The 15,157-nt window shown below is 41.2% G+C and overlaps 1 protein-coding gene across 3 annotated transcripts in view; it reads left to right on the top strand.

The window, feature by feature from the left end:
* The window catches only part of LOC125905732 (transcription initiation factor TFIID subunit 4-like), a 97,070-nt gene that overhangs the window by 31,691 nt on the left and 50,222 nt on the right, over positions 1–15,157 (top strand). For all 3 annotated transcript variants that reach the window (XM_049603935.1, XM_049603928.1, XM_049603920.1), the window contains 3 exons: positions 1,842–2,011; positions 8,460–8,590; positions 13,795–13,920. In XM_049603935.1, coding sequence (XP_049459892.1) covers positions 1,842–2,011; positions 8,460–8,590; positions 13,795–13,920 — 427 coding nt within the window. The remainder of the gene's footprint in view (positions 1–1,841; positions 2,012–8,459; positions 8,591–13,794; positions 13,921–15,157) is intronic.

Below are 15,157 nucleotides of genomic sequence, written 5' to 3'. Positions count from 1 at the left end.
ATGTAGGGACCTCATTTACTGTCAAAGGCAATGACCCAAACACAAATTCTGCATGTTTACCCTCCTCCATGTCTCTCTTACTACATAATAACGTGTAAACAGTGTGAAGTCAGCATTATGCCTGTGAGAAACGACCAGTGTATCTTGAAAATACAAAGCAAAGTGCGGCAAAGTGGTGTGGAAATAGAGTTTGTTGACATTAGTATATGGCCAGATTCATCACAGCTCAGTGCCAATCCTCAGGAGCATCCTTACCGAGCTAAACTCCGTCCAAACGCTCTTCATCTCCCTGCCTCACAGAGCACCGACACAAATAGACCCTGCAATGGGAATTCTGTGCCATTATGACCAAAGCATAGCCCTCTGTAACAAAACGAATGCATATTGTCATCCAAGGAAATACTCATGAATAAAAGCAGGAATACATTTTGATGATGTTAAGACTTGAATACTGATTTAGGTAAGGGTTTGTGTGCAAGGCTTGTCCTCCATGCCTAAGCTGAATTCTTTTTCTGTTGTGGGTCGAGCAGCATTATGCCTCTTCTCTTTTGGATTTTTTGCTTTTTTCGTACATTTTATAATGATCATTTCTCCCAGGAGGAGACAGTGTAGCTAGACCAACCAGTAGGAGTCGCTAATGCTAAATCCCTAAAGACAGCTTCCCAAATGGGCCTTTCCCCTGTGCTTTTCGGGCACCCTAATCAGTGTGTAACCTTCACTGACTTTAGTAACTTTAGTTTAACCTAAAATACCTTGTAACTTTGCTGTGCGTCTATTGTGGAGTGTCTTTTGCACCAAGATGGTAGGCCTATTTTTTTTATTTGAGGGTTTCTAGAATATGTGTTTACTCAATCAGTATCTGCCAAAATCATAAAATCCTCACCACCAGTGCATCACTTAAAGTGACATTTTGCTGATTTCCAACCAGCTTTGTAACATAACAATGTGGGTAGTTTGTGTAAATGAACTGTAATAGACTTCAATCCAGCTTACCAGCTCCCAGATCTCCCTGCTCACCTCCCAGGTCAAGCCGCAGACTTTTGCTGGCTCTAGGGCTACATGGAGTAGGGCTGTTGCTTGAACTGCAGATTGTACATTTGCATTTTTGTATGCCCGCCACCATGGACAGAAAGAGTATAAAAGCATATCGAGAAACAGATCTGTCCCCCCCCCCCCCTTCTCCCGAACTCTGACCAAACTCCAATCAAACTTAACGAGGTGGTGCTTATCAAATATTAACCAAAACTCTGTGACTATATTGCCTATTTCTTGCTAAAATATCTTTAGAATAATTTTAGTGCACTGTTTGACTGTAATACAAGAGTATGTGAACAGGAAGTGGACACCGTACTAAAAAAAGGCTGAAAAAACAGAGATCATACAGTTAAACTAGGCAGTGCTAATCAAATATGAATTAAGATTTTAACCCTAAAATGTTTACAGAAACATATTTTAGCTTATGACTTAACTGTAGTTCAAGGTCATTTGTTACCAGCTGGCTGCCATATTGTTTCCTGTGTCAAAATGGACAAGCTCGCACAAAGCTACCACCAGCGGAAGTGTTTATTTGTCTGGTGCAGTGCAGTGTAGTGCATTGTGGGAGTTGTAGGCTTTCTACCTCATGAGCAAAAGTGAATTTTCCTTTGTTTTCTCTTCATATGGCACCAAGAAGTATTTGCATCTTTCTACTACATAGACAGCCCAGTTTTATGAAAAGACCATCTTCCCACCAGAAATACTTGTGTAATACGCAGATGAGATCACTTAGTTGGAATGTTGAATTAGAAGTTAATGTTTTCCATTGAATGTATTTTGCTAATCATCCATCTCTCATGTTGCAGGGATGATGATGACATCAATGACGTCGCCTCCATGGCCGGGGTGAACTTGAATGAGGAAAGCGCAAGAATACTCGCCACCAACTCTGAACTAGTGGGAACGCAGATCCGCTCATGTAAAGACGAGGCCTTTCTCCATCCAGGACTGCTTCATCGACGAATTCTGGAAACAGGTAAGATAAGTGCGCCTGGCCCATGTTGCAATGTAGCAACGTTGAGACTCAGACTCTTAGATGTTCATAGCTGCAGTTGGAGAATGCTGGCCTCAGATATCAAGTGGTTATAATAGCAGCAGAAAAAATGTACCCCCCACCCTTCTACTCTAAACAACAAACCAAAGCTGAAAACCCAGACTGTAGTGGTGATGAAATCGCTAACTGTCGTCTTTTGTGTTCGGAACATGTTGTTTCTGTATTTATAGTGTCATCACTAAAGACAGTTTTGATTTTCTCTCCTTCAGTGGTTCAGTCTGAGCCTTTTCTTGTTTGGCCTCGGTTTAAATTTGATACACTTAACAATTCTTTCACCTCCTTTAATGAATTCTTCAGTGGCTGTCTGAACTCACTGGACCCCGGGCACACACATAAATACTTTATGGGTTTGTCTTTTGAAGGCTGGCTGTCAGATTGTCCTCTGGACTAAAGGAACAGAGTTTAGAGGAATGAGACTTGGCAGTGAGATTTTGATTCTTTCTCTCTTTTTAGTGGATCTTGACACTCTGAAGGCACACAGTATTGCGTGTGCTAATCGATAGAGGCGGAGAGGTCTTGGTTTGTTTGCAGCATCACACAAGAGTGATAGGGTCTTCATTACCTCTTTTTGCTACCGGCAGTCAATTTTATTGCTTGAGATATACTTTAGGCTCTCGCTGCACAGTGAAACCTGTGAAAACGTATAATGAGCGTTATTACTCAAAATAAAACTGTGCCTAGCATCTTGCTCCTGTGCATCAGATCAAAAAACACACAGCATAATTTCACGTGACGGGGAGTCTAGCGCCCTCATCTTGTTTCATCTCAATTAAAGTATCTTTAGTGTAGCACAGAGGCCTGCGGGTCATCTTTCGTTACGTGGACTCTCGGCGTGGTTGTTATCGGGTCACCTCGGGGCAGAAGGCTTGTTTAAAAATATAAATCTTTCCTCAGGGGGGGCACGCAGCATGATACAGGGCAGGAGGCTAGGGCGCCCCCTGCTGGGGAAGTGGCACTTATGCAGCTTTGTTGTGTCAGTGATTGGCCTCTCCACGCTCTTAGCTGACAGCAGTCCGAGGGAGGCTCCCCCGGCCTGCCAGCTCCACTCAATCATAAAGCCCTGGTTGCACCTCTTTACTGTACAAGCACTGAGTTCGACTCTGCTCAGCCTTCTCATTCACTGTAGAGCATCCCGCTAAACTTCACTGTGACCTCTCCTGCCCTCTGGTTGCCCCCATAAAAGGATAGATTCCAACATCTTTCTTTTCTTTACTTTTTATTTTTCAGTGGAGATGTCCTGATATCCCATTCTTCCTCCCCTTTATTTTTTCCTTCTTTTTATGAATACTGATTCCAAGAGAGGATGTTAGTTGCCTCTCTCTATCCCCTTCTTTATTTTCCTCTTTATGTCTCTCCTTGTCTCGTTTCCTCCTCTCTCTTATTTATCCCCTCCAAACAAACACTTGTGCCGCCCTCCTCTCCCCAAACCTCTCTCTCCCTCTCCTTATAACTCTTCAGGCTGGTCCTTGAGGTGGAGGGGGGTGGGGGTTCATTTCTGAAGCTGCAAAACAGCACTCCACCCCCCCATCTCAGGAACCAGAACACAGGCACAGCTGGAGCTCCCTAGAAAAGCTCCTCAAAGTAATGATAGTCCAGTGATACTTTTAAGGTCCTCATACACACACTCACAGACACACACACACACACACACACATAGACATCAACTTACACATGTGGACAGACACAAGAAGACTGATTTGACATTGATACACAGAGCAGATATGCAACACTCACACCATCACACATGACAGGGAATGCAAAGGTTCTCAAATCCACTAAAATGTTTTAATCAAATTGGAACCTGGAAATATATTAAGATAATTTGTGCATGGATTATTGAATGAGCTGTATGTGACATTCAGATCATTACTATAGCAGTGAACAACCATTTGCTATATAAAAATATAGTGGAGTGATGGCATCCTGAGCAGAGAATGAAGTCATGCTCCCTCTATGTTTGTGTTGAGCCGAGCTCAATCTGAGCCTCTCTGTTTGTTGTTGTGGTAGACAGTCTGGTGGCATGTGCACATTAGTGCATGTGAGTCCCTGTGTGTGTAGCCCACCAGCTAGGTAATTGCCACCGTTTTTCACCGCTGTTTACGCTGACTCTGTCAGCACCGTTACCATTGTTACCATTGTTAGTGCCATTAGCGGCTTGCTGCTGCCTCAGCCACCTCCATGTTGAGAGCCATGTGCAGACAACCTCTGCTCAGACTCTGAATCAAAGATATGCTCTGATTATGGCATTATCATTTAATTCAGTATCATTCTCAGATATGTTTTGATAGCATAGTCTCATGGCTGAACAGGGATAGGAGCGTTGATAAAGTCAGTGGTTCATTCTGATCGGATCTGACATGTTCTCAAGTGTAATTTCCTGCAACTTGAACATGATTCACTTTCAAAATAAAGGAAGTGCCTCATACTGCGCTCACATCATGTCAGCTTTACCATGTAAGTAGCATGTAACTGGGGAAAACACAGGTCAACACAAACATGTCAGCTCTCTTATTATAAGATTTGGAGTCCAGCCTCTCCCTTGGTATCAAAAATAGCAGAGGGTGTTTAACCATTAAGCAACATGTCTGGTCTCTTGGTTTCTAATTTGTGTATAATCAACTGATATTTTAATTACCAGTACAGCTATTAAACTACAGTGTCTAAATGGAACATCACAGCTGGGGAACGATGCAGTCACTTAAGTCTCAACTTTGCTTGACACTAATGTTAGCTGCTCGAACTTGTCAGGAATATTGCCTTTGCCTCGGCAAAAGGTTGTTGCTTCCTTTTTTAAAAAAGAGGGACCGGAGGCAGAATCACACTGCTCAGGTAAGGCTATGTCAGGGTCCTTGAAAGGAGATTTAAAAACCTCTGGTTCAACGATCACAGTGTGAAATTCACCACTGATGATAAGGGGTCATTAGAAATTGCTAATAAGGTCTGTTTATGTTTTGTAGATCTTGAATAAGTTTATGAGCCTGTTTAGCACTTCGGCGATGGAAGTATGGTGTCCACTGGTTACCCTTGTGAGCTATTTGTTCCTTGTGTTTTGTATTCTTACTGTTGGCATCAAGTTAAAGACGGGTGTTGACTTTAACAAGATATAACTTTGTGCGATGGCATCTCTTCTGTTTGAGGATGGAGTTGTCCTTGTGGCTTTACTGGACCTTGACTCCTGATGTGCAGTGGAAATGATTTCAGCTGAGTTTATCGTGATCAGGATAAAGATCAGCCTGTGCAAATTTGAGATCAAGGTTCCTTCCCAGAAAAGGTAAATTGATCAATTCGGGTGATGGGGAGCAGCTGCCCCAAGAAGAGTCCATGTATCTCAGGATCTTGGGTTATTTTGGGCAGAGAAAAGAACTAATCACATGGATGTAGGTGTTATAGACATAAACGAGTATAGTTGGGGCATTCAGGGCCTTTTCCATGTTCACTGCCAGCTATTTTTCAGGGGTACCCTTGTTGCTATGGATACCATTCAGTTCTATACTAAATAAATATTCAATTTACCAGGCCTCAATGCAGATTGTGTCTTTCCTTTGGGTTTCTTGATGTTGTCTGTTATGTTTAAAGTGATGAGCAGACAGCTGCGGCATAAGAATATGTAGTGTTAACAGTTTTGTGTGATGTGAAGAGATCAGCATGACACATAGAAAAAGTGAAAATTACATGATCTATGATGAGCCTCATAATTGACTCTTTACATACCAAATATATCAAAACATTGCAAATACCTGCGAAGAAGTGTTATCTTATCTTGATAAGCTCTGCAACTGCACATGTAAAAAGGAATGTATCCATATGTGGATAGCAGATGGCTATGTAGTGCTCTGTACAACATTGGATGTCAGACTATGTGGATGCGTTCTCCACATGCACCCATTAAAGAGTCAGAATGCACCGTCTGGGTGGGCTCTTTCCACAAATTTAAGCCATCTTTGTGTCTCTATGCACCTTTAGAGAAGACTATAAAGATTAATATAATCAACAACAAAGAGCCACACTAGCAGCTCTGTGAGACCGTATTTAGGCACAGCAGTGCTTTGAGTTAATTGCTAACATCAGCATGCTAACATATTCACAGTGGCAATGCTAACATGCTAATGTTTACTATCTTAGTTTAGGGGTTCCCGGTTCAAACCCAGGTTAGGAGCCCTTCTGTGTAGAGTTCACATGTTCCCAATATGTTTTCTACGGGCTCTCCGGCTTCCTCCCACAATTTAGAGCCAACCATTAATCTAACCTGCATATCTTTGCCGGTTAGGTTAATGGCTGGCTCTAAATTGCCAGTGGTTGTGGACATGGTTGTCTGTCCCGGGACAGGACAGAACTAAACAGGGCAGGCTTAATGTTGCCCCAGTGTGTGATTTTACATAGCATGCTGCTGTTCCAGAAGCAGAAGAGGCAAGATGGCCGTGACTTGTGACACAACAACGTCAGCTTCTATTTCGACATATAATGCACATGTCAGGCAGTGCTTTATAAACAATAACAATGGCATAAGGTGGCAATAACAATAATTTATCGTCCCTGATATATGGCGGCTGATCTTGCCTTCTGCTCAGAGAGTAAGTAGTTCCTGAACCTCATTGTCGCCCCAGTTTGAGAACATTTTGGTTGCTGTTCTTCTGCTTTGACTTAGCTGCTTTTAAATCTTGTGGTTGTGGGTTGCACACATTACAAGTCATCAAAATGTCATACCCGCAACATCCTACCAGCTGTCCCTTTTACACAGGCATCGATTCGCAGCTGTTACCATTTCTGCTGCCAGGTTATAGGCAAGACAATGCTTTCCCCACATTCTACGGATGTACCTTTTATACAGAATGGTGGGGCTGAATTACGGTGAGACATTCTCACCTTGAACAGGTGGTGTAAAAGGGGCTTATGTGTCAGCCCTGTGATTGTCTGGCAAACTATACAGGATACACCCTGCCTCTCGCCCAGCTGGGATCGACCTTATTTTATCCAATATTTCATGAGATATGTCACTTAAAACCTCAGATGTGAACCTCATGGTGGTGCTTAAAGAAAAGTTAGAGGATTACAAAACTCATCAAGACGCATTGTCTGGAAACTGTGGATACAACATTCCATTCAATAATTGCTCTTGTAGTTTATTCTGGACCGAAGTGCTGGACAGACTGACCCACAGCCATGCCACATGCATGGATAAAAATGCAAAATGTCCACCCAACTACAGATGTTACAATCAGGTTATTTCTGTTATCTTTTCTGTCTTGTAAAAATAAGCAAAGTATTAAAACTGTTCAGTTCATTAGTCTGTTTCTAGCTGTGCTATAGGTCCCTTTTTCTTGGTGAATAATAGTGATTTGTATCAGTACAAGTTCAAGAATGTGTTTTTGCCCCAGAGAAATGTGGCTCTCTGGCTAAGTCTCTTAAACTTTCTCTGAAATATTAATGTCCCTGAAAGATCTTATTTTTCAGGAAGCAGAAGCCTATTAGTGTTTTTCTTTGACCTTGTGACATTGCCACATGTATTGCCACTGTAATTATAAGGCTAACAGGGCTCCCTCCATCCATTTCAAAGCTTGAGCGGATGAGGAATATATGTATTGTTCAGCTGATTTAAATAATTGGTGTGGTTTACTTAAAAGGCTGCCAGAGAGAAAATTATGGTAATGGAATAATTTAAAAGGAAGTTGGAAACAGATAGTAACCCTACCAAAGTCTGTCCTCCTCTCTTTTGTTATGACTTCAGATGAGTTTTGCTCCAAGGAAACTAAATTATCCTTTTCATACAAAAAAAGATGGTCAATGTCGTTTACACACTTGAAGGAGCTTAGCTAGTAAAGCCACTCTGGAATTTGCACTGAGACTGTGAAATAAATTAACTTTTCTGTGCAATGAGTCCTATTTCTGGGATTTAATTGCACATACTAATCCAGACAGTTTTTCTGTGTGGATGTGTGTGAGTACAGTAGGTGTGTGTAAGTGGGCAATGAATGTTGTGATTATCTGCTGGCGTGTTTTTACGAGTTGTTTGCTCGCGTGTGTGTGTCTGTAGTGAAACAATTACCTTCTACCTGCTTAGCTGTTGTTTTCCTCGAAACGGCAAATGGTGGCAGAGTGAAGTGATGACACAACCATAACTTTCAACCTACTCATCTCTTCAGTAAATTGAATGAATAAAGGCTATTTTGTAAAACTCCCAGATGGTAATGTAGAGGATCAACATTGTAATTTCAACAGAATCAGTGGGTTGAATGAGAAATCTGGTTTTAATTATGAGATGCTAAAGAACTAACTCTAGCTGTTGTGTGACAAAGAGGTGTTGAATTGATATTAATGCTGTACTGGTCACAAAAGTGTCCTAAATGTGTGTGTATGTATATATCCTTCACAGCTAAGAAGTTTGGAGTCACAGAGGTCCCTATGGAGGCGGTGACATTTATCTCACACGCCACACAGTCACGACTTCGAACTGTGGTAGAAAAGATTTCTACCATCGCACAGCACCGACTGGATTCCTGTAAGGTAGGAAGAACACAAAGACACACACACACACACACACACACACACACACACTATGTAGAGATGTCTACAGCTGTCGGGGATGGGACCATATTTGATTTTATCACATCACAATAAAAAATATTCGAAATAAGTTGATCATGGTGAATTTCCATTATCAGGATAATTGTGAATATAATGTCCAGCAGCAGCCAAAGAGTCTCCTAAAAAAAAAGCTCTTAATCAAGCATTGGCATATTTCATATTGAAAAATATGATGCCATGTGAAATAGTCGAAAAGCCTGGCTTTTTAAGATTTTTTTTTTTTTTTTCCAATAAAAAGGTTGTTCACAAAAAAACTGTGTGTCATATCTGTGATGCAATAAAAATATTTGTCTCTTAACAAAATGTAAGGCTAAGTGATTGCAATATGTTTTAGTGCCATTTTAAGAATTTTATGCATGTTTTGATGATTATCGAGAAATTTTCATATCATCCGAAGCCCATTGGAGTCATCCAATGCATTTTAATTAATTTGCAATTGTTTTTTGATTTTTATTGTAACTCAAATTTCTTCAGATGCGTCAAATTTCACATTCCTGCCACATTTTTTAAAGCTGGTTAGTCTATTAGCTAGCATGCAGCTGTCACTGGGGAAATTTAAATATTCGATCTGTATTCATCTGTAAAAATTCAAAGGCAGAGGACAGGTGAGCAGGATAAAGTTGTTTTACAGTTGTTTATAGAAATCTCATTGCCCTCATTTAATGGTCTTGTACTCACTGCTGGCAAGCAGTATCCTTCCTTCTCTGCTGCATGCACTACTTCAGGCGGCTGTGGTTCATTAATTGCAGGGTTGGTGGTTCAATCCCCAACTACTGTCCACATGTTGAAGTGTCCTTGTTTCCTTAAGCAAGATCTGAACCCCAAGTTGCCCCTGATGGGCAGGCCTGCAGATTACATGGCAACAAAATGTAAAGCTCTTTGTCTCTTAAGGTAGGAAAGTGCTATAGAGTCCTTTTTACCATTTATTTTGTCATGCATAAAATAAACAAATATAAAAAATCAGTATCACACAATCACTTTTTCCTGAAGAAGAAAGTGAAGTCAGTCCCACCTGTGTCTCAGACTGGCTGCACATTAAGAGCCTCGCCATTCAAAGTCAAGGTCAGTGTACAAAGCGAAGAAGGTAGGGTCAGTTTGCTCATTGAAAAGAATGAGAAGCTAAATCTGGTGACAACAGCTAGAGCGTTTTAAAGGATAAGTTGTGTAGGTTGTGTTCAAATCAAGCAGCAACATCCGGGGCTTAAAACTGACACCGACGTGGAAGTGTCAAAAACTGTAGTTTGGTTGCACTTCAGTTGCCACTTGAGGCTGGCTCCAGGCAGAAATGCTGAACTCAAGGCTTCACAATGGTAGTTCACAAACCAGTAGATGATGTCATGGTGGCTATGAATATTTATTTTGCAGTCAATGGTGCAAATTAATGTGTTAACTTAAGAAAGCAACACCACCAACATCAGTTAAAACCAAGCAGCAACCTCCAGGACAGAAAGATGAAGCCAACGTGGGAATGGCAAAAACTTTAGTTCATTATATGGCTACTTGGCTCAAGAGGTGAGTCAATCCCCATAGATACCCATGTTAAAATGCCCAACTTTACAGCAGATATAAACATGTTTACAGCTTCCCCTCTTCATGACAGCTACACATGGGCTGAGTTTTTATATAACTCACCCCTTGACATTTTATTAAAGCTGAAAGTAAGAGACATATTCTGTTCTCGGATTCAGTCAGATCCACCTGTTGCTAGTCCATGTTCTCGTTCAAATATGGTCAGTTCTGGCTCCAAAAAACCAAGATGGTGACGGCTGAAATGCCAAACTCAAGGCTCAAAACAAGAGTCCACAAACCAATGGGTGACATCACTGTTGCTATGTGCTTTGTTTTACACACGCTATGATTTAAATTCATGTTTATTTGTGAAAGCACCATCAATATCAGTTGAAAAACTTTTAAAATTCTGGAAAATGATTTCTGAAAAAGGCTAGCCTGTTTATTTTGTTGCACAGAATCTCTTGCCACATCACTGTGACGTATCACTAACCGCATCAATAAATGTAAGTATTGTTAGGCAGTAACAGAAACCCAACGATACAATCCCTGGCATGCACTACAGCCACGGTTATTTAAGCAGTGTCATGAAGCACTGAATGCCATTTTGTTTAAATTACCAAGAGAGGACAATGACATATACGTGCACTGATCTGTGGGACAGAACAAAACATATGATCAAACTGTCTTCATGAACCTCTGTTGATTTCGTTTCATTTACAGTATTAGGATCCTGTTAGCTGCAGCCGAAACAGTAGCTATTCTTCCTGGGGTACACACCAAACACAGTACTACATACATGACAGTACATAATCATGAACCTCTGTTGATGTATACCTTGATGGCATGTATCCGATGTATGTAGGGAAATGTACAGTAAATATTGGATCAGTCGCTCGAGTTGGGAAAGAAAAGCACACACAATTAAAGCACACACACTTAAACACACAAACTCAAATATGGGCTCCAACATTAACACACAGACACATAGCAGTATCGTGCACACAGAAGCACTTTTATCTGTCTCATGCATGAACTCACAGACAGAAGTGTGAGTGTACCAGCAATATAAACACATAAAAGTTATTATGAGAAGTCTGTCTTTACCTTTAAGTTGATAAACAGGAGAGCTCAGACTTTTCAGTCAGTCAGCCAAAACTTGGGGTATAAAAGAACTTCTAAGTGCTCGTCTGCACACACCTGCATACTTTTCTCGTTATTGGTGACTTTATCTCCCGTAGCCCTTGACTGCAACTATAAAACCACATTTAATTGGTGTACATTAAAGCGCAAATCCATCTCCACTACAAGCCTAAATCTTGGCATTGTTGGGAGAACTGGGGGGAAACTTTGAAAATGTGTTTTTCCCTGACACCAAGAAGGGAGGAAGAGGAGGAGGGAGGAAGAGCATCGCTGCAGCTGTCCCCATCTTGTTTGGTGCTTCTTCTTCTATTCCTTCGTTCTTTCCCTTTTTTGTGGTTTTGTAAATGAGGTGTGTGTGTGAGAGAGAGGCACGGTGCTCTGTGAAGCCACTCTGTTGACATCAGCGGAAAAAAAAAGAAAAGAGAAAAGACCAAAAGACAAAGCGGCCTTAAAGAGCAACCGGGCTTCGGCAGCGGCGGCAGGAGCTACGGCAAGAGTGCAGGCTCAGCGCTGCAACAAAGAGGAGGGAGGCTGGATGAGAGAAAGAGAGAGAGAGAAGGGGGGGAGGGGGGGAGGAGGGGTGCTGGCGATGAGCCTCCTCTGATGTGTCTTTGTGCTCTGTGCCACCCAGCGTCTCTCATCCACTCATGGAAACACACACGCAGACCTGACACACACACACACACACACCGAAGAGAGTGATATAGAAATCAAGTGCAAGAGGAGAACAGAGCAGCGTAGGAGACATACAGACAGACACACACAAACGTGAAATAAGCAATTATCCTATTAACTTTTGATGACCTACAAAAGTTGTTTTTACACTTGCCTTTGCATTTCCCAAGTGGGAGGTGATGCACCATGTGCAAAAAGAAGCTTTGTCTTTGAATAGAAAAAGTTAGTGTGTGTTGGTGTTAAAGAAACGCTGTTTCTTAAAGTTGCTTTAACCAAATGTGCAGTTAATGATGAAGGTACTTTTTATGATCATCAGCAGAGCATGTCTAACTTATTTATTGTAATTGGTGATTGTTATAATATGTTTTAATGGTGATGGTAATCCATTACGCTTTTCCTGTTTGGGAGCTAAATTAATGAATTGGCAAGGATACAGGAAGCACTTCTATCTCAGTCACAGTTGATGCGTACAATAAATCACACCTGGACAAAGTCTTTTAATTAATTTGGTATCAGAAAAATGTATTAAAGCTTTACAACAAAAAGAATTACGAACTTCAAGCAGCACATGAAAATAGCAGAAAGCTCATACTTACTACCACCTTCTCAGATCTTCTCACATAATATGCAGAATTATTTATTCATTACCACTTTTTCTATGGTAAGACAGTGTTTCCATGTATTGTCAAAACAGAATGTGATACCATTACTTATGTTCACAGAGGAATCAGAGTCAGTCGACAGAAAATTGATCTATAATCCATTACTCTTTGTTTGGCGGGGCTCATTTTTCAAGTAAAATGGTCAAGAAATTGCTTCATCATTTTAGATTGAATATCTTTGGGCTTTGGACTGTTTTCAAGGCAAAAGCAGGAATTTGAAGGCATCCCCATGGGCTCTGCCAGATCTCTGTGTGGTATTCACAGTTTTCTGACACATAATACAGTAATTCATTAATCGAACAAAAAATTTAAAGGATTATTCAATAAAGGAAATAATTATTAGTTACAGAGCTGATTATTTATCTGCTGCTCAGCACTATCGTTCATTTATTAATATTGTAAGACCCCCTTAAAGTGCAAACAGAAAATTTTTCTCCCCCCTAGTGTTTCCAAGTGTTATTACTGTCAGTGCCGCTGTCACAAATACATCACTTTCTGTTTCCTCAGAGTCCAGAAACTACCACATTTTCAACATTTACTGCAGTTGTTCCGCAGTCCGCCATTTCGGCTACTGGAGAAAGTAACTGCAATGTACTTAGACTGATTCTCTTTTGTGACTGAGGATAGCTAGCAGTAGCTACCTGGGAAAACAAAAGCGCTGTCCTCTTCCTTATTTGGTTGCACAATGGTTGACACACTTCCTTTGTGCCATAAATTGAGCCTTCATTTTCCTGACATCGTACCCAGTGACAGACAAATTATTCATCATTTACTTCACAATAATAGTTTCAAGCAATAAACCTGTATATTTCACCTTTAATGTGTGACAATAATTGTTATGTTGCAACTAAAAGAGGACTCTAATTGTTTTGCTAAATTGTGAGGAGTTTGGTTCAAGTTTCCTTATTTATTTTATTGGTGTCCGACATTTTACATCATTACTTTGCACACTAGAAATGTATTTACAGTAAAAGATTTTTGGTTTTGAGGTAATTTAGTATGCACGGATGAACCGAGGGCTGTCCTGAAGTTGTGAAATGTGTGGCCAAAGCCTCCAAAGCAGCCACTGACTTGGACTCTTAGCCTTTTTCAGCTGTTGCCGTCGCAGTGATTTTCTCTCTATCTCCTTGTCAGGATGATGAGTGCTACGAGCAGTCTGCAGACGTTCGCTCTCAGCTGCGCTTCTTCGAGCAGCTGGAGAGAATGGAAAAGCAGAGGAAGGATGAGCAGGAGAGAGAGATCCTGTTGAAAGCCGCTAAAGTAAGTTATTGTCACCTCACCATCCTTCTGTGAGTGTGTGTGTGTGTGTGTGTGTGAGTGAGTGAGAGAGAGCTGTTATGTCCCTATGCAACAGTGTGTTTTTGTGTACTGCTGTGTGTATGCTCGTGCATGTTGCTCCTGCGCAGACAGATGAATTAGAGTGTGACACCAGTGGATGAAGTGACCTCCCTGCGTCCTCCCAGGCTCCTGGCCCCAGGGCTCCTCTGTCCTGGCTCTTCCTCACCGGACACAGTGAGGAGGGAGGGGGTACCTCATACACTACGCAACCCCCATGCACCATGCAGCCGGGACACACGCACTCACACACTCTCACTCACCCCCATGAACAAACCACAAACCATCCCTCTATCACAAGCCTTGACAGCTCAGGTGAAACAGAGCATCAGTTTTATGAAAAAGGACAGTTTTCTCAGAGTGTCAGAGAAGCCAGCATGTTTTTGTTCTGTCGAGCTGTCTTTCAACTTACAATACAGTATATACAGTATTTCAGCACATAACGTATTGCAGTTTTCCAACAGCAGTAATAGTGTTTTGTTTGGATTAAATTGCATTCATAACCATGAACCATAACCATTTCTTTGTTTAAACCTTTTGAACAAAACAAAAAAGCCTCATAAAACTGGCTGCACTGCATGATACAGAGGTGGTCTTTAGAGACGGTACAAATATACTACATAAATAACCATTTAGTACCAAAGACCTTAAACACACACTACTTTTCCTTTTCCAAACTATCTCTGATTACCATGTATCAACATGCATTGTTTGCACAGGTTTTCTTTCTGGTTTTGGCAGGCTAGTGTGCACTAAGTCTTAAAGGGTTACTTTGGTAACCTAAACCTTATTTTCCCGTGTTTTTGTGTGTCAGTCACTAATGGCAACAACAACTTTTGAAACTGATCCAATATTGAGAGAGAGTGCTGCAGACAGCAGCAGCGAAACAGGCTGCAATGTAACCACTTGGGGCGTTTGTGTACCGTCAATTTACATTCAGTGTGCTGTCAGTGGCAGGCTCAGCTTAAGTGCCTGACAACATTATGGAGAGGTTCCCTACAGGGGTAAACCTTGTTGTTTAAGAGTAAAATCCTTTTTGTTTTATCAGAAAAAAGCACCAAAACCACTTTTGCCAAACCCACCAGCCTTAATTGAAATCAACAATAATTTTAGCAAGTATAGACCCAGCATATTTACACATCTACCGGTAACTGGGTGAATT

This window comes from Epinephelus fuscoguttatus, linkage group LG2, assembly GCF_011397635.1.
Source record: "Epinephelus fuscoguttatus linkage group LG2, E.fuscoguttatus.final_Chr_v1".
Taxonomy (NCBI): domain Eukaryota; kingdom Metazoa; phylum Chordata; class Actinopteri; order Perciformes; family Serranidae; genus Epinephelus; species Epinephelus fuscoguttatus.
Note: the sequence above shows the minus strand (reverse complement) of the source record. Positions and strands in the feature narration are given on the sequence as shown.